General features: G+C 39.1%; 1 protein-coding gene across 1 annotated transcript in view; it reads left to right on the top strand.

The window, feature by feature from the left end:
- MDN1 (midasin AAA ATPase 1) overlaps nucleotides 1-26,264 on the top strand; it is a 111,364-nt gene that overhangs the window by 13,082 nt on the left and 72,018 nt on the right. The window contains exons 12-30 of the mRNA XM_080938695.1: nucleotides 1,635-1,730; nucleotides 3,397-3,509; nucleotides 4,517-4,665; nucleotides 5,618-5,678; nucleotides 8,247-8,458; nucleotides 9,583-9,686; nucleotides 10,546-10,690; nucleotides 11,217-11,313; nucleotides 13,854-13,967; nucleotides 15,226-15,373; nucleotides 15,773-15,883; nucleotides 18,624-18,775; nucleotides 19,635-19,813; nucleotides 20,258-20,466; nucleotides 20,975-21,121; nucleotides 23,354-23,495; nucleotides 25,188-25,322; nucleotides 25,398-25,536; nucleotides 26,009-26,147. Of these exons, the coding sequence (XP_080794821.1) occupies nucleotides 1,635-1,730; nucleotides 3,397-3,509; nucleotides 4,517-4,665; nucleotides 5,618-5,678; nucleotides 8,247-8,458; nucleotides 9,583-9,686; nucleotides 10,546-10,690; nucleotides 11,217-11,313; nucleotides 13,854-13,967; nucleotides 15,226-15,373; nucleotides 15,773-15,883; nucleotides 18,624-18,775; nucleotides 19,635-19,813; nucleotides 20,258-20,466; nucleotides 20,975-21,121; nucleotides 23,354-23,495; nucleotides 25,188-25,322; nucleotides 25,398-25,536; nucleotides 26,009-26,147 (2,592 nt within the window). The remainder of the gene's footprint in view (nucleotides 1-1,634; nucleotides 1,731-3,396; nucleotides 3,510-4,516; nucleotides 4,666-5,617; nucleotides 5,679-8,246; nucleotides 8,459-9,582; nucleotides 9,687-10,545; nucleotides 10,691-11,216; nucleotides 11,314-13,853; nucleotides 13,968-15,225; nucleotides 15,374-15,772; nucleotides 15,884-18,623; nucleotides 18,776-19,634; nucleotides 19,814-20,257; nucleotides 20,467-20,974; nucleotides 21,122-23,353; nucleotides 23,496-25,187; nucleotides 25,323-25,397; nucleotides 25,537-26,008; nucleotides 26,148-26,264) is intronic.

Raw genomic sequence — 26,264 nt, forward strand, 5'->3', positions numbered from 1 at the left:
CCTTCAAGCTAATAGGATAGAATGAAAAACTTTCCTAGAAGTAAGGCTTTCCAGGAAGGCAGGGAGAGGACAGCTTGGCTCGGGTGGGCTGGTGTGGCATGTCACCCTGCCTTGAGAGTTGTCTTTACAGCTTATGTACCTCTCTCCATCTGCTTATCTCTGCTTTAGAGAAGTATGTGGGAGCTTCGAAATGTGATGTAGGAAGTAAATATTGGAGGGAAGGGAGGGCCGTTGGAAGTAGAGCTTTGTTCATTCCCTAGAAACAAAGTAGGCTTCCTAAAGATGATGAGCTCTTGAAGCACTATGAAGGGAGAGCCACAACCCAGTTTGGTTTGCCTTTCAGTGTGTGTACTAAGGTTACTTTGAGTAGAAAGCAGCCTACAATGCTTTGTGGCCTCATCCATTCATTCACTCAGTTTTTCAAGATAGGGTTTATCTGTGTAGCCTCCACTGTCACTAAACTCTCCCTATAGACTGGACTTAAAATCAGAGATCTGCTTTTCTCTGCCTCCCACATGCTAGGTTTAGTTTGTGAGGTTCAGGTAAGAACCTTTTGCCACATTGTGAGAGCCTGTTTGATTTTGTTTTGTTGTCGTTATTTGTTTTGTTTGAAGTTAAATAATTCTGAAGATTTATGGTGTGGATATTTGTGTGTGTGTCTGTGTGTCTGTGTCTGTGTCTCTGTGTGTCACATGCATGCCTGATACCTGTGGAAGTCAAAAGAGGGCATCAGATCTTTGGGAATTAGAGTTATAGCCAATTGTGAGCCACTGTGTGGGAGCTGTGTTCTCTGCAAGAATAATAAATGTTCTTAACTGCCCCAATATAAAACAATGCAAAAACAAATTACTAATTCAGGACCCACTATGAAATTTCAACCTCTTTAGTTTTTAAACTCTATTTTCTATGGTTAACACTCTGGAGAAGGCTAATCTGACCCTCTTCAAGAGTCTTTCTACTTGCTATCCTAGACTTGACTTAAGGATCATGCCTTATGTTGCCTTTTTAAATCCACCTGCTGCCTTCTGCATACTGTCATGTTTAATCCTTGTTCTACTTACTCTTTAGACAGACTAATATTTTAGTTCTTTATGACATTTGCATTTTTCATTTAGTTGTTAATAGGGCTTTATGCTTTCATTTTTTGACAGTTGTGGTATATGTGTCTGTGAATATTTTTATCCAAGTACTTTATTAGTAAATAAGCGGTATTTATGTTGAAAATTGGAAAGCATTTGTATTGGTTTCTTCCATCATGATGGCAAAATTATGGTAGCAGGAGCTTTTTTAGCTGCCTAACTGCACCCACAGTCAGGAAGCAGAAAGAAATATATAATGATACTTTATAATTTACTCTTAACTAATGGATTACTTAAAAGATTTTTAATTTTGTGTGTGTATGTGTGTGTGTGTCTGTCTGTCTGTCTGTCTTGTCTGCGGGTTCATAAATGTAAATGTAAATGCCCATGAAGGTCAGAAGATGGCTTTGGATGCTGTGGCACTAGAGTTACAGACAGTTGAGAGCTGTCCAGTATTAGCTAGTAACTGGAGTTGGGTCCTCTGCTCTTAAGCATTGAGCCATCTTTTTTTGCCCAGTGTATTTATTACTCCTTTTCCCTTGATTGTTTTAATAGGCTCTGGACTGTTTCACTGCCATGCTTTCTGAGCAGACAATAAAACTGAAAATGGCAGAAATCATTGGAAGCAAACTGAACATTTCTAAGAAAAAGGTATGTGCCTTCATGTTAAACTTAAGAATGCTGGGCTGCTTTGCTGGGGTGTTGATTCCTCTTTAGATATTAATGGTTCATTAGTTCTTGTCAGGGATATTATTAAAGTGACTTTACTCCTGTTGTTCATGTATCGTATAGACCTTGTTATTCCGTGAGTGTCTTGTTTTAAGAGTAGAAACACTCTCGGGAACAGAATCGTAGTCTGTACTTCCGTGTAGAAATTTTTCTTTCTGTTTTAGTTTTATCTGTTTGTTATTTTGTGGGCAGTGCCTCACTGTGTAGGTCTCTCTGGCCTAGAACACATGATCCGCCTGCCTCTGCTTCAAGAGTACTGAGATTAAAGGCATGTGCCACAACCCCCAGCCTAACTGCTTTTCATTAAGAATGAAAAGAATTGTTTCAGTGAATGGTACTAAGTAGGTTTATTAGGTTCAACACTGAGGTTGTGGGGGTGTCATACCTTTTACTTTTTAAATCAAGATGTGCGTTTTTGAGGGGCTAAAATTGTCACCCAATGATGGTATGTGTGTTCAACATTCTTGAGGTCCTGGGTTTGATGAAGTACAGCTTTTTAAGTGAGAGTCTTTGAGCAGTGGTATCGGTGGCCTGCAGAAAGTCAGGGTTAATCAACGCATTCTTACCTGAAATATCACACGAGTATTTGTAATAGTAAAGCTGTTTGTTGAGCTTTTGCAGTAGTGAGGATAGTTTGGGTTCAGACTGTGGAGTATCCTGAAAGCACAGCTGGTGTGTTCATCATAGTAAGCAAGGGATGTGAAACACCACTGTCACTGACTTAGATGGGTCAGTGTTTCCTGTAATGATTGGGAGGCAACAGTCCCTTTAAACACTTTGCCCATTTATTCTAGGCTCAAACCTGACCTTTTATCTGTTTTGCGAGTGTGTGTGTGTGTGTGTGAGAGAGAGAGAGAGAGAGAGAGAGAGAGAAGGTAAGAGATGAATGGCTACTCTGTAGACTTCCGGGGATGTCTGCTGCAGCTTTTCTTTCTCTAGAGATAGACCATGAGTCTTACTTTATTGTTGGAAAATGTAAAGCAACCAAAAGCACAGTTAAAGAACAATCGACTTTTTATGTTAGAGGTGGATTATCTTTTTCTCAAATTCTTGGTAAATGTCAGTGTGTTCACTTTTATTTAGGCAGTAGATGAGTGAAAGATTATAGTTTCTTTCCTGTTGCTATATGATACAATCCCCTAACAAAGAAACTTAGGCAAAGGGTTTATTTTGGTCCCATTACCTCCGTGAAATCGCATAGGTAAAGATGGAGCGAGCTGGCCAGATTGTATGTACAATCAAGGAATGGGAAGCAGGGATGCTTTAATGTTGCTGTTTCCACAGCTCAGGGCACCTACCCAGGGTAAGGATAGATCTGCCCACGTCGATCAGCTTTGTCCTCTGGGTAATGGTGAATCCAGTCAGGCTGATAACACTAGCTGTCTTTGGTATCACTCCTAGGATGTGTGTGCAGTGTTAAACATTTATAAACCTTGGAAACTAAAAGGAAAATAAGAACACAGAAATCTTTGATGTAATGTTAACTTTTGTGTGCTGGAAGTAGAAGGGTTCATGTAGATACTTTGGCAAAGGAAATGTTTAAAAACGGGTAGATCTTTAACTTAATTGGGATCTCTCTTTCCCACAGGCCGAATTTTTCTGTAAACTTTATAAACCTGAAATTGTCATTAATGAGCTAGACGTTCAAGTAGGTCGAGTGCGACTTTTGCGGAAACAGAGTGAAGTTGTTTGCATACAGAAGTAAGTGGAGTTCACTAGCCTACAGAATGTCTGAATAGAGCATGTTGACAGCCCTCCAGTTTGCTGAGTGTTGGCGGAATAGTGATTTTCCAAAATAGGTTCTTGGAGCTGATAGAGGTCCTTGGTCTGACTGACTACAGTTTATTTAGTGAAATGTGTTCAGTGTCTATCAGGCTGTCTTGGCGCACAAATTCCTTGACAGCTAGGATCATATAAAATTGAAAATATTATGTATAGGAAATGTGGTTTTGGCATCTCATCCTGTTGGAGTCAAAGTCAGTGACACTAGCCATTCAAGTGAAGCAAGCACACACCCCTGACCACCTCCCCTACCCACCTCAAGACATAGCACACACAGGTTCTATTTAGACTCTTGGGGGAAGACATTTTAACACATTGTAGTTATATAACCTTCTTTAAATACTTTAAGATACATATGTGTCTGTATGATACAGTTCACAGGACAACTCTGGTTGTCAGGCTTTTGTCATGAGCAGTAAGTGCCTTTACCTGCTGAGCCATTTCCCAGCCCCTATGTAAACGAGGCATTGAAGCTAATATAGATCAAGTGAGTTGTTCAAGAATATGCTGTGCAGGTCGTGTCTTATGTTTTGGTGTCCAGAACAAAGTATCTTAACCACAGATGTTATCTTGTTATATGTAACACCAGCTGAATGGATGTTCAGTATTTGTAGAGCACAGGAAATCTGTAGCCTGTATGTTCTAAGAATATGAAGACAATTACTCTGGGTTTTTTTCTCATTTGTCTTTGGTTTTTGTTTGTTTATTTGTTTTTGTTTTTTTTATCCAGCACTTTGGATAAAATCCAGTCTGGAGCCTAGATGTTTGTAAATCTCTTTTATTTTTCTGCTGAGGTTTGCACGAGACTATACCTTTGAGCTACATTCCTTGTTACTAAGTTTGAAGTAGGATAGATTCTCTGGGCTGTCCAAGGCATCATACATGCTAATGAGCTTGTAACTTCCATTACCTCTTTCGTTTCTTAGAGAGAAGTACACTTTTGCTGCTACCCGCCCATCCTCTGTTCTCCTCGAGCAACTCGCAGTGTGTGTCAGTCAAGGGGAGCCTGTATTGTTAGTGGGAGAGACAGGAACTGGTAAAACCTCTGCTGTCCAGCACTTGGCTCATGCCACAGGTAACCTGGGGGCCAGGGAGTGATGTAGGCCCTGACTCATAGCCTACGATTGGCCTCAGACTTGGGATCTTCTTACCTTACCGCGGTGTGCTTGGATTATATGTATGCATCACCATGTCCGTTGCGGTGGGCTTGTTTTTTGGTTTGTTTTTTTTCTTCTAAATAGTAAGTCTAAGGATAAAGTGGCCTCCATTCCATAGTCAGTTTCCCTAGAAATAAGCACTAGTAACAGGTTGACTATCTCTATTTACACACAAACATAGGCATACAGATGTATTGTTTCAAAACAAATGAAATTATGCTCTGTGCATATGCCATACATACTGCTTTTCTCTTCCTGTAGCATAGCCCAGGTTGGCTTCCTACTTACAAACCTGGTGATCCTGCCTCTGCCTTCTTGGGTAATGTTACAAGTGGATGGCAAGACTTGCTTATGTTTGTGCTTAACTAAGTTTATTAGATAACTTTTAAAGATACTTAATTCCATTTCATGGCCAAGTAGTTACATACACTCTGTAATTTCAAGACAAGTTCACTGTGTAGCTCTGGGTGTCCTGGAACTCACTCTGTAGACCAGGCTGGCCTTGAACTCACAGATCTGCCTGCCTCTGGGACTAAAGGTATGCACTGCCACAACCCAGCTGAAGAATGTTTTTGTTGGTTACAATTTTTGGATATTGAGGAATTCTAAGGGTTCTGAAATTAAGAGAAATTAATAATAATAAAAAAATCTTGCCCTGCCTTCTCTAGTAATGCATTTCGATTTTTCCATTAAGCTTTTGTTTGTTTATGTTTTTTGAAACAAGTTCTGCTTGTATATCTGGCTGTTCTGGAACTTTGCAGACCAGGTTGGGCTGTAACATAGAGGTCTGCCTGTGATTAAAGGCATGCAGCATCAAAGCCTACCTCCTTTACATGTTTGAAATAATGCTTTTCCTTCGGTTTCTTAAAGGCCAGCATCTGAGAGTTGTTAACATGAATCAACAGAGTGACACTGCAGACTTGCTTGGAGGGTAAGTGTGATTCAGATACTGTCACAATTCTATGTTGTGTTTACTGCTAGAGTTGGGAAATGCCATTTGCTTACAAAAGTCAGATCTATTCTGCTTGGAGTTATGCAAAGACCTATTCCCCTTCTCCCATCACAGTATAGTTTGTTTTTGAGACAGGGTCTCACTGTAGTCTGGCTGGTGTGGAGCTAACTATATAGACCAAGATGGCCTCCAGAGTACAGGAACTAAAGACATATGCCACTGTTCCCAGTGTGCACCACAGTAACGGACTAACTGGTTGGTGTATGAACTTGAGGACACATGAGCGCCATAGCACACATGTAGAAGGCAGAGGGCAAGTTGCACGGCACAGTATTAGGTGAATTTATTGCTGTGTGGTTGAAGGTGCATATGCATCACAGCATGAAGGCAAGTTGCATGAATTCATTTTCTTTCTCACCATCTCAATGCTGAGGTTATTGGATTTAGCAGCAAGCACCTTTACCCACTGAACTATCTCACTGTTTATCTCTTAAATTTAAGTAACAACTTAAATTGAAGTCCTTGTGCTCAAAGAGGTATTTCAATTAAATACTTGTTTATTGTTTGTTTTTAGAGACAGGGTCTCTGTAGTTCTGGCTAGCCTATAACACACCGTGTAGAGCAGGCTGGCTTTGAAATTCAGGGAGCTACCAGCCCCTGCTATGATTAAAGACTGGTACTATTTGGCCTGGCTCTAAGGTGATGCTCTTGAAGTTTAAAGCCAGCAGTTGATGTGTGTCACCTAACGCTTATGTTGATCCAGGGAGGTAGCATTAAATCCTTGCTCTGCATAACTGCTTTTGCAGTCTGCTTTTTAACCATACATGCTATAATACTATCTGCTTTGTCCAAAGGTGCTTTTGTTTAAATATGTCTTCAGCAGTTTACAGCTAATGAGTATTCTATAGTATACAGACGACATGATCTTACATCTTTGAGCATGGCTGAGTCCTCTTCCAAAACTTGGTAGCCATGGTGAGGAGTGCAGTTTAGTTCTGTCTCCTCCCTATTGCTCTGTACCCCACACACGTGTAGAGTGTGACTCTACCCTGGAGCAGTAAAACATTGAGCCTGTACATATTAACTACAACTTTGTTTTCCTTTCAATTTCAAGAATAGAAGGTATCTCTTTCTCTGCACTACCTTCGTTACCAAAGGAAAATATAGGTGGAAACATGTTATTTTCTGTAATATACAAAAAATGGTATAAATCAGGTCTTTTAATATAAACTACCTTGTTAAAGAATCATTGTGCATAAAATGAGAAGGCCAAAAAAAAACCAAAAAAAAAAAAAATTGGTAATACTCAATGAGATGTGATAATATCCCATTCCCAGAATATGTAATTAGTTTCATGTTTTATAACTCATGTTGAACATATTTAAATATAACAAATCTTAAAAGTGTAACTAGGCCCAAGTGGTTTATAAATCTTAGTTGTTGTAAAAGAAATGTATTACAGGCATTATTAATTATTGTTATTAATTATATCAATACTATTATTAATCATTATTAATGAAGAACTTTAAAGCTTTTAGATTATTTATACTGAGATAGCTTTCTGATTTTTAGTCTTTATTCATGTATGTTATTCCAATGATCTTGGGGTGGTTCCTCCCCGCCCCCAAAGCAGTATTTTTATTCTTTGAGAATCCATGCAGTGTATTTTGTATGATGACCTCCTAATTCTTCCCATCTACTTTTCATCCCTTTCCTTCCTTTTTTTTCTTCCTTCTTTTGTTTCTTGCTTTTGTTTTTTAATTTTTGTTTCTTTGCTCTTTGAGTCCACTTGGTTTCCCAGCTACTAGTTGCTTTGGTTCTTATGTTTGATTGGTTTTTGTTGGTGGTGGGTTTGATTGTTTGTTTAGAGAAAGTTTCTCTGTGTAGTTCAGGTTGGCTTTCAACACTGGATTCTCTTGCCTCTACTTTCTAAGATTGTGAGTCTGTGCTACCATAGCTTATGTCAGCCTTTGGTTTTCATTAAATTTCAATGATGAAGGTCATCTAACCCCTTAGAAAGCAGACCGTGCTCTGTTGGTTTGGGCAAGCAGTTCATAGCAGTGTGTGCCCCCCCCCCCAGCCTCGCATTTCATGTTCATTTTTATCCCATTTAAATTGAGCTTCTGGTATGCAGCACATACGCATGCATCTTTGTTACTTGTGAGAAGAGAAAGCTAGTTTCTGCAAGGGTGAGGATGAGGAGGGCGTAAAGACTCAGTGAAAGGACACCGTGTAGATGGTGTCTGTCCCCAGGAGGGAAATGACCAGCACAGAGCAGTCAACACAGAGCACGTGAACATTCATCAGGAGACTTGGGAATCATGATAATTCCAGTAAGTAAAGAAGGAAGCTCTCTGGAGAAATTGAGAATGGAGAGGAGAAAGTCTAACATAGGTAAGATGGCCACCTTAACTTCCTTGCCATGCTCAGGCCATTCTGAGAAGAAATAATGATGAGATTTTTGGTGCTGTTAGTTGTGTGTTTGTTTAGTTCGCATTGTATTTCCTACTTTCTGCTTCAAGAATTTGTCAAATTTTTTTTCCCCAGGTTCAAGCCAGTGGACCATAAGCTTATTTGGTTGCCCTTACGCGAGACATTTGAGGAACTCTTTGTCCAGACGTTTTCCAAAAAACAAAACTTTACCTTTTTGGGACACATCCAGACCTGCTACAGGCAGAAACGATGGCAGGATCTCCTCAAACTAATGCAGCATGTACAAAAGTCAGCTATCACCAAAGAAGGGAAGGACAGCCAGCCGGGTAAGAGTGTGAAAGACATGAGTCGGCTTCATTTAGTGGATGTGAAAGAATCAAGTAAAAAGGAGGAGATTTGAACTTTGTAGTTCTTCAGGCAAAGGTGACTAGGTTTGAGGGGTTCCTGCTGCCGTGCTCCTAGACACGGTTCCTTAAGGTGGCTGGATGGTGCTGGTATGCTGCCTAATCATTGGGGTGACGTTCTCAGAAGCAGCTGGCTTCCACAGTAGACAAGTGTTAATAGCATAGTGCTCTTCACTTTGCTTTCTCACTTATGAAATGATATGAGCTCCGTCAAAGGGGAAATACATCACAGAGTGTGTATACATGCCTGGCACATGGTTAGCATTATATTGGTGTTTGGACTTTACACTTTTGTCTAAGATGGTTAATGCTGTTGTTTCATAAGTCTTAAGGTTTTGATTGGAGTTGTACTGTGTCTATATGCAAGAGATTTATAAGCAAACTTTTGCCTCACTTACCCAAAATATGTGACACCCCTGAGGGCAGAAGATTTATTTGGCTTGTAATTTAAAATCAATTTTAGTCTACCATGATGAGCTGTGGCAGCACGCAGGAGCAGTCTCATCTATGTTGATTCCTATCTGTGGGCATACACAATGACAGTTGGTCATACCAGAGTAACCCTCAAAACAGAGCAGTTGGGAGTCAGTTCCATCTTTGTTCCTGTGGGTCTCAGGGTTGGAACCCAGGTTGTCAAGCTTGATGACTTATTCACCAAGGTACTTGTCATCTGTAACAAACAACTCCAGGGAATTCTGACACTTCTGGTCTCTGGGTGCCCACACTGATACACACAGTATTAAGAAAAACAAAACTAAATTTTAAAAAAGTTCCAGGCTGGAGATATGGCTCAGTGGTTAAGAGTACTGACTGTTCTTCTAGAAGTCCTGAGTTCATAATCCAACAACCACATAGTAGCTCACAGCCATCTGTAGTGGGATCTGATGTTTGAGACAGCTACAATGTACTTATATGCAAGAAATAAATCTTTAAAATAAGAAAAACTTCCTCTACACAGGGAACATGAATTAAAACCACGTGCCTATGGGAAACATTTCAGATATAAAACATTCCACTTGAGATGTCATGTTTTTATTCTTTCCTAGGGCTACTTCTAAAGGAGAAATGGGAAGCATTTGGCCTTAGACTCAGCCATGCCCAGCAACAAATGAAAATGACTGAAAATGCCCTTTTGTTTGCATTTGTGGAGGTATTTTATTTAATTTAGGTTAATGGATGTTAGTTTGATGGAGAATAGTCTGAAGGGTTATTTTGTCTTTTGTCTTTGTGTTTTGCCTGCTGTTTAAGACAGAAAATAAGAAGCTAGGAAGTGTTCTTCCCAGTGTGTAAGGTTTTAGTGAGCACCAGGGATATGTAGCTGAGGATAGTGTTACTTCTCCTTTGTAGCATGAACCAAGTACGGGCTCCAGCATAGGTTTTTTTCCATGGGAACATCTGCATTTGGGTGTGAATTTTATGTGATTGATTCTAGGCCATGGTCCTCTACTATGTTCTGTGGGCAAGTACCATCTTGATTAAATTTCGCATCAGTGATGTAGAACTGGATAAAGATTCATTTTGATATTCTTAAATATACACTGTGATAGTCTATGAACTACAAATAGTATATTGATTTGAATTTTTTGGGGGTCTTGGTATGATTTGGGGGGGTGCTTTTTTTGTTCGTCTGTTTTGTAGCTTTGGTTGGTGTGAAGCTCGAGAGATCTGAGATCAAAGACATGTCCCAACACCCTCCCCACCTTGGGTGCTTTTAGCTAATTGGGTATTTTCCATCATCTGAATTTGTTGTATGTTTATTTCTTCATCCATCCATATAACTCTTGTTTATTTCATCTTACCTTGTAAGCTTAAAAATACTTTCTTGACCGTTTTCGACATTTACAGAATTTATGTGGCCTAACACTGCCTGTAGCCATTTGTCACTTACAGTATTGATTTATTAATGGGAAAAATATGCCCTTGCCTTTGTTTTTAACCTTACTTGTCTAACTGCCTTTACTAACTGATCCTTTTTTGGAAATACAGTCTTAATGTGTTATATATTCCAGGGTACCTTAGCTCAGGCTATAAAGAAAGGAGAGTGGATCTTACTGGATGAGATTAATCTGGCGGCTCCTGAAACCCTGGAATGTCTGAGTGGCTTACTTGAAGGATCTTCTGGCTCTCTGGTTTTGCTTGATCGAGGAGATACAGGTAGCATTTAGTCTCCTTGGGGTTTGACTTGTCACTAAGTCTTGGTCAGTTAAAGGTGAGATTCTTTAGCTAGACATGCTGCGTGGGTCTTCCAATCAGATTTATTATTTAGGTAATAAGTTCTTGAGGAAGTATATTGAAATATAATTAGGAGCTATGGGGAATGTAAGAAAGAATAGTTTAATTTGTTAAGGCATTTAAGTTGTAGATAAGCAGACACTGTCCAAATACAATATAGGTCTTAGGTATTAAAAAATCATTAAAAGTGAACAGACATACCAAAAAGACTTGAATGTCAGCATGAAGTTAAACTGTGAAAGTGTGTGTCTGTGTGTGGGTGCATGTGTTTGCTGTCTGTCTTTCTGCAAAGTGATCCATTGAGGCTTCAGGAAAGGTAGGTGTGATGGGGCAGGTAGCACCAATCTCGCTCATCCTTGTGCTCTGTGAGTTTAACTTGTCTTTCCCTGCGGCCCTCTAGCAGATCGATTGCTAAAAGTTGTTGAAGTTTCTAATGTTCTTTTAACAGAGCCACTGGTCCGGCACCCTGATTTTCGTTTATTTGCCTGTATGAATCCAGCTACTGATGTGGGCAAAAGAAATCTCCCACCAGGAATAAGAAACAGGTAAGAATTTCATTTTCTTTTCTTTATTGGTAATATCAATATAACCAAACTTCAAACAGTGGTTGAAATTTATTGACATCTGATAGAGGAATTTTGGTTTTCTTGTTAGTTCTTCTTAGTAGGTCTTGTCGAGCATAGTACATCTTTTAGCAACTAGGGAAAATTCATCCTTGGTGCTGTGTGTGTGTGTGTGTGTGTGTGTGTGTGTGTGTGTGTGTGTGTGTGTGTGTATACACACTGAAGAATGAGATTTAGTGTTAGTAATATTTGTATTTTTCAATTTGGAAAGAGTCACTAAAGCCAACAAAATGGCTTTGAGAGTGAAAACACTTGTTACCAAGCATGAGAACCTGAGTTCAATCTTTAGAAACTACATGTTGGATGGAGAAACCTAACTCCTGCAATGTGACACTGTGACATCATTGTCCCCACGTTGTGTACACAGCACAAATAAATGTAATCGTTTAGAAAGCCTGTTCAATCTCTCATTTACATCATTAAAAAGATAATGGAAATATTACAATTTTTTTTAGAAATTATATTTTTTTTCTATACCATTTTAGTTTTTTATTATGTGAAAGAGAGTAGGTATGTGTAGGTTGTTATTGTTTATTTGGAGACAGCATGTAGACCAAGTTGGCCTTGAACTCAAAAAAAAAAAATCCACCTGTTTATCTTTAAATCCAGAAGTAAGGATTTATTTATTTATTTATTTTAAATCAAATCAAATACCCTGGTGTCTGGTCCTTGTGTTTATAATAGGATAGTGATATCTCTTTAGTTAATTGTTGCCTTGATTAGAACAATCTTCATCTCTTACAATTTGTTTGATTCTGTTTTGTCAACTATCAGAATAGCGATGCCTGCTTGATTACAGGTCCCATTTGATTGGAACCCTTTTGTCTACATTTTACTCTTTAAAACTAAGGTGTGTTTCTTTTAAACAGCAGATAGACAGGCTTTCCTTTTAGATCCATTCTGTCAGGCTACATGTATCCTGGCACTGGAGAAGGGAGGCCGTTGAAGTTAGTGTTGAAGTGCCTCGCGGCTCTTTACGGGCGCTCACCTGCGCTCTCTCCTGTGCTCATTCCTCTCAGCAGCCCAGATGTGTTCATTACCGTAGGAAGTCTTTCTCCTCTTTCAGTTATGGCAGGTGTTGTTGCTTGGCGTATTTCTCTGGGTTGGCCATCATAGGCTTGTATGACTTGGAATGCATTGCTCCAGGCTGTTCAAAGTTTGCAATGAGAAATCAGCTGGTTTTTTGATGTGTTTACTTTTATAAATGACTTGATTTGCACCTGTTTTCTTTTAGTTTTCAATACTGTTTTTTTTTTTTGTTGTTGTTTGTTTTGTTTTCTTTGCTTAATGTTTTAACTGTTATATGCTATGGGGATTTTCTTTCCTGTCTTGTCCATTTGGTGTTCTGTATCTTTGTGTATTTGTAGAGCTGTATCTTTATTCGGTTAGGTACATTTTTTTCTATTACTTTGTTGAAAATATGATATACCATTGATTGGAATTCTTCCTCATTTATGGTAACAATTTCAAGGTTTGTTTTTTTTTTTTCCTGGTATTTCACATTTCCTGTGTGTTCCTTTTCTGTGTTCCTAAAAATGGTTCATATCCCTCTACTTTGAAGATCTAGGAATCCTAATAAATTATCTGATTGATTCTATTTGTCAGACTTTTTGAGGGGGCTTTCTAGCAAGGCTATTGGGGGTTAGTTGTTTTGTTTTTTTAAATCCTCAGTGTTTGTATCTCGTGATTGAATTTTGTTCTCAAGTCCTATATTGTCTTCATCATTTCCATCAGCCCTATGTTTCTGTGGTCGTCATTCAGGACTTATTCCTTCTTCTTTCTCCTTTCTTCTTTAAACTCCTGAATTCTTTGATGAAGTTAATAATTGTTCTTTTAGATTCTGTGTCCTTTGGTTTTTCACTACAGGACTGGTAGAGAGATAAACCAACTCTTGATCTCTTATGTTGTTATTTTTGTGGTAAGATCTAGGCATGTTGTTAGATCTATGTCTGATAAAGACAGAAGAAAGAATGTATGGGCGGGTTGAACCTAGAGCTCACAAACACCTTGGGAAAGTGAAGTTGGGGGACATAGGTGACTAGGCTGTCGAACAGGCTGTTCTTCTTGGTCCAATCCTGTAATGTGGAGAGTAGGTCTGGCTGGGTGTATAGGTTGGGTGTGACATGGGAGAAGCCTGGTGGAAGCCTACGGGGTTGACTGCAAAGAAGACTGACCAGGCTAAACCCTAAAGCATCAGTTATTAGCTTTTCTAATATTAGGACCCTTTCATATAGTTCCCCGTGTTGTGGTGACCCAACCATAAAATTATTTTGTTGCTACTTTATAAACTACTGTTATGAATACTAATGTAAATGTCTATTTTCTGGTGGTCTTAGGTAACCCTTGTGAAAGGTTTGTTCTCCTAAAGGGGACAGGAGAACCTGCAGGTTGAGAACCATCACCCTAGAGAATGATGTGAGACATACTAATTTTTTATAAATGGTTAAATAATTTTCTTACAGGTTCACAGAACTTTATGTAGAAGAATTAGAAAGTAAAGAAGACTTACAAATTTTAATTGTGGATTATCTGAAAGGACTGAGCGTGAACAAGAGCACTGTGCAAGGAATTGTAAAGTAGGTTGTCCTTTGCTTGTCTTTTTATATGATTACTTCTGAATATAAAGACCTATTCCATGCAGATACACATTTTTATTTGTTTCTATGTGAAGAAAAGTAGTAGAAGGATTTGCTTTAAAATTGAAACCTTATATAATAAATACTCTCAGGTTTTCCTGAAGAAACTACTATGAAATCACTACCTATGAAAATAAATAGCTGTTTGCTTGATTACTTTTGCATAGTCACAGCTTAGTACTTGAATTCCTAAATTATTCTTTTATATGTCTTTTGCTTAGTCTCTTTCCTACTTAAAATTTACATAGTAGCTAAACTAAGTAGTTAGTTTGATATCATAAATTGAATTAGATTTAGAATTAAGTAACTTGTATGTGTAAGCTATCAAACTAGGGTGTGGATTGATGCTTTGTGTCACTTTCTCATGTATTACAGGCCATATAGAAAGACCATAGTGTTGTACAGTCTAAGCTGTCGTGTTGACTCATGAAGCAGGAAACTACTAGGTCATTTTGAGCAAATCACTCTCCTCCTGAAGAGAGTGTGATTTAGGAAGGGGTTGAAATAGGATATTAGCTATTCATTCAGAATTTTATAGCTCGTTCCCTATCCTGCCTCCGAACCTTTGATGTTGCTGGACATCAGAGCCAGGGCTTTGTATGTGCTGAGTGGGCACTCTGTAGCCTTGGCTGTCCTGCATTGTCCACTGTGCAGGGGCTGCAGACGATGCCCAGTCACAAAACACGGCGTGGATCATACATATTTCAGTCTGTACCTTGTGAAGGACGTTAGACATCATATCTCTGTACCAGTTTGGCATTACTGAGGGTTGATAGAGCTGTATTCTTTCAGATCTCATGAATTCTGTTTCCTGTGTGTGGGTCTTCCTTTGCCCTGCAGATAAAGCCTACTCTGAAACATTGCATATGAATCAGCCTTTTCCTACTAAGTTGCTGACTTACTACTTTGTTTATAAGACAGAAGATTTTCCCCTAGCTACATTGGTTCCTTTTGGCCAGTGAATTAGGACATTGCATTTCCTAATTTTTCAAAGATACTCATTAAGGTGTTTGAATGATTAACTTAGATTATATAATCTCTGTGAGTTCAAGGCCAGCCTGGTCTACAGAGCTAGTTCCAGGACAGCCAAAGCTATACAAAAAGAGAAAAAAGGAAGTAGCCTTTGGAGATTCAATAGAGTTAGAAATAGAACTAATTACTATTTAATAAAACTGTTCAAACTTCATTCCCTTTATAGCTTCTACACTGCCTTGCGGAAAGAGTCTGGCACCAAACTAGTAGATGGAACTGGCCACAGGCCTCACTACAGCCTTCGGACCCTCTGCAGAGCTTTACGGTTTGCAGCTTCCAACCCATGTGGCAGCATCCAGCGCTCACTCTATGAGGTGTTTCTATTGCTTGACTGAAGAGCTGGGTAGACGGGCTCACTATGAATGGGAGGGCGTAGGGATGCAGATGCCACATTGCCAATGCTTGCCAGGAGATTTGTCTCCCAGACAAGAGCTGCCCTGCTCTTTTCTACTTTGCCACATTGAAAAGTTATGAGGAAGCTGGTGTTGGCACACACTTAATCCCAACAGAGACAAGCTGAAGCCAACTTGGTCTACATAGCAAGTTCCAGGACAGCCAGGACTACACAGAGAAACCCTGTCTCAAAAAAAAAAAAAAAAAAAAAGTTGTTCTAGGATATAGCACCCCAGGAGGCTAAATTTTATTCCTGAACAAAAAAAGGGGGGGCTATTACAGAAGGCTAGGCTGTGCTTATCTGTTTGTTTTCTCTCTAGGGCTTTTGTTTGGGTTTCCTAACACAGCTTGACCGGGCATCCCATCCAGTAGTTCAGAAGCTTATCTGCCAACACATTATTTCTGGCAATGTCAAAAGTCTCCTAAAACAGGTTTGTTCTTCAACTTTCAACTTGCTTAATATAAAATAAAAAGAAAGGCTGAATTATCACAATTTTAGCTGTTTGAGGAAAACTTTTTTTTAATTCAATGTGCCCGCATGTGTGTCTGGAATACTTGGCCTTGGTATGTGGAGGCCAGAAGAGGGCATTGGAGCTCTAAGAACTAGAGTTACTGAGGGCTCTGAGCCAATACATAGGTGCTCAGAATAGAAGAGTCGAACCTGAGTTCTAAAAGAGAAGCCAGCATTCTTAATCCCCAAGCTGTCTTTCTAGGTCCTTGTTGCAAAAAAACTTAAAGTCTACAAATATGTATTGTCACCACTCCAGAGGTAGTGGGACCTGGGAGAGTGGAGCTGAAAGCGAGGTGGACGAGTCTCATGCCACAGCCAGCTCTATTTAGAGCATGAGACAGTTCACACTCAGAGCTGAAAAGAGTCACCTAAGCACAAGTCAGATGTGCACAAACATGTTTTTCCATAGTGCCATATAAAATAAATAAGAAATGTCATGTAATGAATAATCTGCTATACTTGGGAGGAGCATGAAAACACATTTGTAGGACAGTTCCATGTTTTAAAGAAACTGGTGTTACAGGGTTCTTATTTTCTTGGAGTTTTTTCATAAACACTCAATTCTTTTCGTATCATTTTATTTTTTGGACCATGTTCCAATAGTGTATGTCTTAGATGGCAAAAATTTAAATTTGAAACCTCACAGGCCACATCCAATGACATCTCCTCCAATAAGACTAAACCTCATAATTCTTCCCAAATAGTTGCATTAACTGGGTACTAAATATTCAAACAGGAGCTGATGGAGGCCATTCAGAACACCACAGGTTTTTTTGTTTTGTTTTTTGGTTTTTTTTATTTGAGGGGGTGGGGAATACTGTTAAAAGCAACAATGGTTTGAGTTTGATAGGAAATTACATAGTAACAAATTACATAGTAACCAGGCTTTTTGGAAAAAAAAAAAAAAAAAAAAACACCGAGAAACTTTCACCATTTGCTTTGTTTTTGTTGCTTGCTCATTAGGTTAAAAGAGATTTGAAGTTATTTTGGATTCAACATTCTAAAAATAATGCATGTTCAACTATTGGAGGCTATAACAACATGGAAGGGAAAAGGTTTTCATGTAATTTAACCTACAAACATCGTAGAATGGTTGTGTTCTTCCCATGTTACATGTTGTCTTCTTTATGATTTCTGTATGATAAGCACTATAACCACAAGCAAATAGGGGAGAAGGGTTTTTCAGCTTGTACTTTATAACTGAAGCAGGCAGAGGCTATAGAGAAATGCTGCTTACTAGCTTGCTCCTCTTGGCTTACTCAGTCTGCTTTCTTAGCACTGTCTAGGACCACCTTCCTATTGGTGGCATCACTCACAATGGACTAGGTCCTCCCACCCCAGTCATCAAACAAGAAAATGCACTGCAGTTTCAGTTGTCTCTAAGGTGTGTACAGTTAATATATAAAGAACCAGAATCTCATAAAGGATTAGTTTGTATAGACGGTTAGTTTGTGTCCTCCAGGTGATCCAGAATCTACTAGTGTTAAACCTTTTCCTCCATTATAGTACTGGACCAGTTTTGAGGAAAATGATAGGTTTTTGTTTTTTTTTTTAATTTCTTTTTTTTTAACTTTTTTTTAAAAACCAAAGATAAAAGAAAAAAAATTTCAAACATTTTTGCATAAATGTATACAAATACAATTGTGTCAGTGCTTGGCTTTTTTTTCCTTTTTTTAAAGGTTTGATACTCTGCATTAAGGTCTTACTACTTACAATGAGCAAAAAGTACATGTAAAACAGGATGTAACCCGGAATTAGTCAACGTTTTTTTGGTGTGTAAGGATAGAGCATGACGGGTTTTTTGTTGTTGTTGTTGTTTTTGTTTTTTTGTTTTGTTTTCTTTTTTTCTTGAACTTCACACAGTCTGTGAGTTGTTTCTGGGGCAGTCCGAGCCTCTTGGGTTAGCATCCCAATATCAGTGCATATTATGTCTGTTCTTTTGTGACTGGGTTATCTCACTCAGGATGATATTCTCTAGATGAAACCATTTTCTTAAGAATTTGGTTAAGTCATTGTTTCTGGTGGCGGAGTAGTACTCCATTGTGTAAATGACCACAATTTTTGTATCCATTCATCTACTGAAGGACATCTGGGTTCTTTCCAGCTTCTGGCTATTATAAATAGAGCTGCTATGAACATTGTGGTGCATGTGTCTTTGTTGTATATTGGAGTGTCTCTGGGGTATATGCCCAGAAGTGGAATAGCTGGATCTTCAGGTAGTACTATGTCCAATTTTCTGAGGAATCGCCAGACTGATTTCCAGAGTGGTTGTATCAGTTTACAACCCCACCATCAGTGGAGAAGTGTTCCTCTCTTTCTCTGCAACCTCGCCAGCAGATAGGTATTTTTGATTGAAGAAAAAAAATCAAATTGAGCATTTGAATCATATGTGAAAATTTTATTTTGATCTCTATTTTTTTTTCCTCTAAACCTTTCTACTCTCAATTTTAAAATAAACATGGAAAAAAAAAGTTGTTCTCATTCTTGGAAGTAGTTTTGCTCACAGGTTTTTTGTTCGTTTGTTTGTTTTGTTTTTCAGTGGTAAATTGGAAGCACTCGGCAAAATAGTGTTCTTGATAAGGACTTAATTTTCTACTTTATTCTCCCAAAGTAGACATAGGACTGCGGTCATTTCTTAGAGTCTTTTTTTTTTTTTTTAGCCTATTCCAGAACCCAAAGGAGGCCGCCTTATTCAGATTGAAGGTTACTGGATTTCAGTTGGAGACAAGGAGCCTAAAATAGATGAAGCTTACGTCTTGACGCCTTCTGTTAAGCTGAATCTGAGGGACATTGCCCGGGTGGTCTCTGCAGGGTATGTGTGTTTTTAGTGTTGGCACTGCACTGAAGTCTCTGTAAGAGGCATGGCCCTTACTTAGCCTGATTTCTTAAACATAGGCAGAGCTTCACTGGCACTCACTGGTACTCACTGGAATTCACTGGCTAACTGAGTTACTGCTTTTGAAAAACCTTTGCCCTATGATGTATTTCTACTTGTGAAATGAGAAATATATAAATATGTTAATGACTTGGACCATTTTTAAAGTTGTTTGTGTTTCTGGAGACATGGAGGCATGGTTGAGTGAACTTGCTGCTCTTTCACAGTCTGGTTCTCAGCACCCATGTCTAGTAGTTTACAACTGACTAAAAGTAGCTCCACTGGATCCAAAATCAGTTCTAGGGACATACACATGCAAACACCCCCCCCAAAAATAAAAATTGAAAGTAAAATTACTGTGTATACATTTCTCACTGTTGGGTGAGTGACTAACAGTTAACTCACTTTTCCTTACAAGTCATGCAAAAGATGTTGGAATTGTGTCTCAAGGCTGGGCATGGGATACAAGCCTTAAAACCCTGTCTCCATCTCCAGTTTTGGCAGATTCTTGACCAGTTCATTCAGCATTGAAGTCATCATCTCAAGTAACATTCGAGATTTGCATTGTAGTTGACAAAACAATATGTTCAGCCAGGTATGGCGATGTGCTCCTTTAATGGGGCAGAGACAGAGCTCTATGAGTTCAAGGCAATCCTCAGGTCAGCATGAGGTACATAGTAAAACCTATCTCAGACAACAAAATCATCGAACCTTCTTGATGCATGGGTATCTAAAAGTATTCTAGCTTCTCTCTTCTCATCTCTTTATAAGTACTTTGTTGGCTAATATTTTACAGCACCTATCCAGTGCTGATCCAGGGAGAAACATCAGTTGGTAAAACAAGTCTGATACGGTGGCTGGCTGCTGCTTCTGGCAACCACTGTGTGCGAATCAACAATCATGAACACACAGATATTCAGGAATACATTGGTTGTTATACGTCTGACACTTCCGGAAAGCTTGTCTTTAAAGAAGGTAGTGTTACTGGATCCCTTGGTTGTATACTTTCGTGCTTTTAGACCCATTTCTTTTTATAATCTTTTCTAATTGAGGCACATGAGTTATAATAGCAGACAGTTAGGGCTAATTCCTAGGGCACTGGAATTTCTGTGTGGGGATAATCTTGAACAGAGTACAGAGATCAAAGAATAGGGTAAAAAGGAAGGAGTAGAATAGTTAATAAGATTTTGGAGATGTAATAAAATCAGATGTCAAAGCGAAAATTTAACAGGCTGAATATGAGATCTTTATTAGCCTCCCTCCCGAGTTCGGAAAAGGACTTCTCAGATTGTTGGAGGGTCACAACTAGCTGCCACGTAATTTGCTTGGAGTTGTAGCTATCCAGTAGGACTTTGTATAGATGCACTTAAGGCCTTGGAGTACTCGAATACTTTTGATAATTCTTGTCATTTCCTCTAGGTGTTCTTATTGATGCCATGAGAAAGGGCTACTGGATTGTCTTGGATGAATTAAATTTGGCACCTACTGATGTTTTAGAGGCACTCAATAGACTGTTGGATGATAACCGCGAATTGCTCATAACAGAGACACAGGAAGTTGTTAGGGCACACCCTCGATTTATGCTTTTTGCCACCCAGAATCCCCCAGGACTTTATGGAGGCAGAAAGGTATGTAACATTTTCATCCAAAATCTATTCATAATTATGTGAAACGGTAAACTCCTTATTGGGAATGAGACATTTTGGTTTCTTGTGAAGGGTTTGAATTTTTGTGGTGAATAACAAGACTTCTATTTTTGAATCAAAAAAATAGGTGCTTTTTAAAAATAAGGTTTTCATTAAGATGATTGCATCACTTCATTTCTTCCTGCCAACCCCTTCCATGTTTCTCCTTCCAATCCTTCCCGTGTCTGCCTCCCCTAATTCCCTCTCATTTTGATAAGTATTGTACATACATAGATGCATTGTGGATAGATTGGTAGATAGATTCGCAAATACATAGATAAACCTGCTAAGCGCACTTTTTACTTTTATGCACACGCGCTCTCGTGCACACACACAGGATATTTAGGGCTGACCACTTTGTATTGGATATTCAGTCGTGGGCTCATTGTTAGATTGAGGCTTCTCATGTGCACATACACACATGTCTTACTTTGTTTTGTACATTCTCTAGGTGCTGTCTAGAGCCTTCAGAAACCGTTTTGTGGAATTACACTTTGATGAGTTGCCCAGTTCTGAGTTGGAAACAATTTTGCACAAGCGATGTAGTTTACCACCTTCGTATTGCAGTAAATTGGTTAAAGTCATGTTGGACCTGCAGGTATTTATCTTTATCTTCATTTAGTTGGAGTGTATTAGTTAGCTTTAGTACGCTATCATGATTTGATAGTTTTCTCAAGCAGAAGTATGTCCATCCACTTAGAGAGTAAGGCTTTTGCCTGGTTTTCGGGTTTGTTTTAATTGGGGGAGATCTTGTTTTTGAAAATCTATGTGGTAATATCCATTTCTGTGTGTGGGCAAACTCTGTCACTGAGCTGTCCTCCAGCTCCCATTCTAAGTCAGCACTGTCATTGTGAATTTTTATGATGGTTACTCTGCATGGTGATTCCTGTGTGTTTGTATTGGCAAAGGCAAGCTACTTATTTCACACTTTTCCCTTATTTGCCTCAAGTAGACTAGAAGTTGTGACATTCTTGGGTTCTTTTGTTTGTTTGTTTGGGTTATTTTGGTTTTTGCTTCTTTTCTTTGAATAAAGGCGTAGGCCATTGAGCGGTTCAGTGGATAAAATCACTTTTGCAAGCCTGACAACCTGTTAGATCCCAGATCTACAGCAAGGAGAAAACCAACTTTTGGAAATTGTTCTACATTTGAGCCTGTGTGGTTCCGTCCATGATATGCCCCTTGAGTGGAGTGGCAGTCACGAAGACCTTTCTTATGGCTCTCTTTTGTTAACTATGAACTTGAAGTTGGTTCTGAAGTTGGTTCCTCCCACCCTAAGGAGGTTGATAGGTTGAAGACATGGCACACACTAGAAATGAAGCACTCTATCAACCCCTGAGGTGTGCTATTGTTAAAAGTTTTCTTTATCAGAAATTAATTCAGTTAATTAAGTTATTGATACTCCTACAACTTCACGTGGGTTATCTGTGTTGTCTAACCCATTGATTCCATTCGGTGTTGTCTGCATGAGTATAGGCAACTTAGCAGTGGCCGTACTCCTTAAGAGAAGTGACTCCTCCTCTGCAGCCACCAGTCGCCAGTAGTCAGCTTCATTTAGGTGGGGCTTCATGAGTCCCTCCATCCATGTTTGAATTTCCGTGTGTTTATCTTGTGCTAGTCTTATGCATGTAACTCAGTGTGAGTGCGACCATGTCAGCTGACAGACAGCATTTCCTAGTGCTCTTCCCTGTCATGCAGCTCTTGGAGTTTATTGCTTCTACGATGTTTCCTAAGCCTTGCTGGAGTTGATGTAAAAGCCCCATTATAGTCATATATACTTAGCAGTTTTTACAGTTACTAGTCTTTACATTGACTGCTGCTCACTGCTAAGAGACGGTTCTCTGACCAAGGTTACAAAAGGCAGAGAACCAAGTCTTTACAAACAAAATATTAGATGGCAGACAATGAGATTCCTACTTAGTGGAGCATTAGTAGTCTCCCCCAGGACCTACCTCAACATGTGTTCAGCAGCCATGGGTTTGTGTTTAGGTTTACATTACCAGGCATGACAGTTAGTGCCCATCAGTGGGTACATTTTGCACGGCAGGTCAGTGTTGTAGCATTGGTCCACTGCTGGGTAATCTATTAATGTTTTTTTTCTCCTCAGCATGGGTTCCTTTTGTACAGTGAAAACTAGTACATAGAGAGAAAGATTCCAGATCAGTTCCAACAGTTTCTATGCCCTACAACCAAAGTATGTTGCATCTTCAGTAGTAGGATGTTAAAATTTAGTTACAGTAGACAACCAGGGACAGTAGCAGGTGTAGTTTGGTCTTCCTGAGCATCCTGACCAGCCACAGCTCATCCCATACCTGGCACAGGTGTTTTGGAATTTTGTTTTGTTTTGTTTTTGTTTTTAATAACCCATGTTTTCTGAAGGAAGTATTGTTCACCTATGCAAATGACCCTCTGTTCAAATTATTTTTTTAAATTATACTTTGTAATTAATTTACAAGACAGTTGATTTCCATAATGGTTTTCATACATCTTTAATTTTAGTTGATCTACCCTCCACCCTTTTCCTCAAGTTTCCTCTCTCTTTCCTCTTTTATCCCAGCATCCTCCTTTCTCTTTGATATCATGTATGTTCTAGTATCTTCTTCCCCCAATTTTATTACTATTTGGATTATTCTCCTCCTCTGTTTTGGAGATGGAATTTATTTTCTGGTAGTGTACATTTCTTTGACATTTTTCTCAGTCAGTTATAGATGATTTGCCATTTCTGAGGAGCTAAATCCAGTACAATGAGTTTGTTAATATTTTTTATATGCAATATAACATGCTTTCTATTCAGTATAGTAAGAAACAGTTATTTGTTTTTATGCTTTACTAGTCCTATCGTAGGCGTTCTTCGGTGTTTGCTGGAAAGCAAGGGTTTATTGCCCTTCGAGATCTCTTCCGATGGGCTGAAAGATACCGAATGGCTGAGCAGACTGAGAAGGACTATGATTGGTTACAACATTTAGCCAATGATGGTATGTTTTAATACATAAAATTATGCCAGTTGCGTTATTAAAACAAATGCTTTATAAATTATGTGTGGTACATTCATTTTCTTGCTTGTTTTAGAAGCAGCCGTTCTCCCTCAGCTCTAATTGCAATTGTGAGCAGTTATCAGTCTGGCAGGCCTCTGCTTTTTTGTGGTTCTCTTCTTTTGGGGGAGAGGGAGCTTTTGCGTTTTCAGCCTTGGCTATTCTGTAACTCATGAATCTCTTGCCAACTCTTGAGTGCTGGGATTATAGACTTGACCGCTCTGCCGAGCTTCACAGGCCCCTTGCAGGAATTATACAGGAGGTTGGTACTTTGTTATGTTCAATGTGGTGACCAGAGATAGTCCAAACACTGGTTAATGAATGGAAAGAATTTAAATGCTATTTGCTACAAATCATTTTGACATGAAAAACAAAATAAAGATCATAAAAGCATTTTGTACGTTTCTGGTTTAAAATGTACCAACGAGTCATTATATGGCCCTTTTAAAATAAGTAGCATAAATAAAATTGGCCTATGACTTGTTTTTCTTTCTAGCACAATGTGATCAGTTGCTTGGAGATTAGAGATTAGTCCTGTCATTACAGAGTGAAGGGACAGGATCTCAGCTCAGGAAGGGTGGGTTTTCAGTAGGTTAGCTCCTGCCACCTGTCTCCAAGCACCTAATGGAAAAATGATGTTGGAAAGGCGTCTGTTATGTTTAGCTATGATTCTGAAAAGCTGGGGCTAGGTGGGGCACGGGACAGAAGTACACAGTCTAATGCTTTCAGTCTTGGCCTAGGAGCTAATGAGTTTTTGGAGGACAAAAAGTGGGTACAGTTAAGCAATATTAGTCTGTGGCCTGGTGATCTTTTTCTTAGGGTTGAACACATAGTGTGGACTGTCGGCTGTGAGAAAGTCTCTGCTACCTGAAGGTGAATTTCGTCCTAGGATATTTATCCATCAGATATGTTGTTCTGGAATATAAGGTAGATTATAGGTACTTGCAGGAGAGGATGAATCTGAGCAAGAACAAACCAGGGTGGACAAGATGGTAGTAGGCCTTCAAGTTTAGCACAGTGGCTGGACACTTCTGAAAGCTGTATTGGTTAAGGTGGCAAAGGACAATCTGGTGGCCTCGGTAATACCCAAGTTCTATAATCCTAGCACTTAGACTGAGACAGGAGGATTAGACGTTTAAAGCTATCTGGGTGGCATAATGAGACTGTTGGAGGTAGAGGGTGGCAGGTATGTGTTCTGTTAGAGTAACATAAAATGAAGCGTTTTATCTGTGTCTGCACCCATGTAAGTTTCCACCCACACCAAGATTTAGAGTATTCTCAAATTTCAAATGTAGTCCATAAGGACTGAGACTTGTTATTTAGCCCAGGCTAACCTTAAACTCATAAATCTGCCTTGCTTTTCAAAAGATTATAAGGTTGTACCACCTGTAAGGCCTAATTTTTTTTTATTTTTCTCTTGTATATACAGGCAGTCATTTCCTCTGACTTGTCTGAGCTGTACAAACTACATGGGATCCTACAGTGTATACACTTTGGGTTTTGACTCTTTCATTTAGTCATGTTACTGTGTGTAGAGGGAACAGATCCTCTATTTTCCTTAAAACAATATAGTAACTCATCATATGACATTCTTCACTACCAGATGCTTAATTGTACTTTTATTTCAACCTTCAGGCTTCATGCTTCTGGCAGGCAGAGTCAGGAAGCAGGAGGAAGCTGATGTGATTCAAGAAGTCCTTGAAAAACATTTCAAGAAAAAATTGTGTCCTCGGTCTCTTTTCTCCAAAGAAAATGTTCTAAAGTTACTGGGTGAGTAACTTTACTTGTAGGAAAGTGAATCATTTTGTGCTCATTAGAGCCTACAGTTCTATTCTCTTTTGGTAGGAAAATTATCTTCACAGACAAGTGTATTGGAGTCAAAGTTCAACCACGTAGTGTGGACTGAAGGCATGCGGAGACTAGCAGTGCTGGTGGGCAGGGCGCTGGAATTTGGTGAACCTGTGCTGCTGGTTGGAGACACTGGGTAAAGCTCTAAAACCATAGCTCTCAGTGGCATTGGATTACGTCTACAGGGCTGGGTGAAGCGCTTAGAGGAGTTTCTCATCTCTTCCTTTCTCTTGTCTTTTTTTCCCCCTTCTTCCCTCTCTTCCTCCCCTTTTCTTTCAAAGCAAGATCTGTTGTTTCTTTACCTTCATACTAAATTCATTTAGTTGCTAGTGTTCCTTGGAGAATTTATAATGGATTATTTCTTCCTCTCCCTTGATTGCTGTAGGAAGAATTAAATGAATGAAATGTGTGTGGTTGATGGCCTTTTGTACAAAGGATTTGAGAGGTACTGCTGTTCTACAGAGGGACACAAACCTGAATTTTAGGGTCCTGAGTTGGATTAGGCTTGTAATGAAGTCTCAGTGTAGCTCACCTCTTGCTAATAGAATGTCTGTGACTATGCATTTGGAATACATGCTACTGTTTAATCTACTGTATATTTCTAATAGGTGTGGGAAAACTACCATCTGCCAAATGTTTTCAGCCTTGTCAAATCAGAAACTATACTCAGTCAACTGCCATTTAAACATGGAGACATCAGACTTCCTGGGTGGCTTAAGACCAGTGAGACAGAAGCCAAATGACAAGGTTTGTTTAGTAGCAAGTGTTAATATTTTTACTTAAATGTGGTTTGCTATCTAGTTCAGTTTTATGTGTGTGTGCATACTTTACTGACCTATAGGGTTATCTCCAGGTTTTTGTTCC

This window comes from Micromys minutus (assembly GCF_963924665.1).
Source record: "Micromys minutus genome assembly, chromosome: 26".
NCBI classification, from domain to species: Eukaryota; Metazoa; Chordata; class Mammalia; order Rodentia; family Muridae; genus Micromys; species Micromys minutus.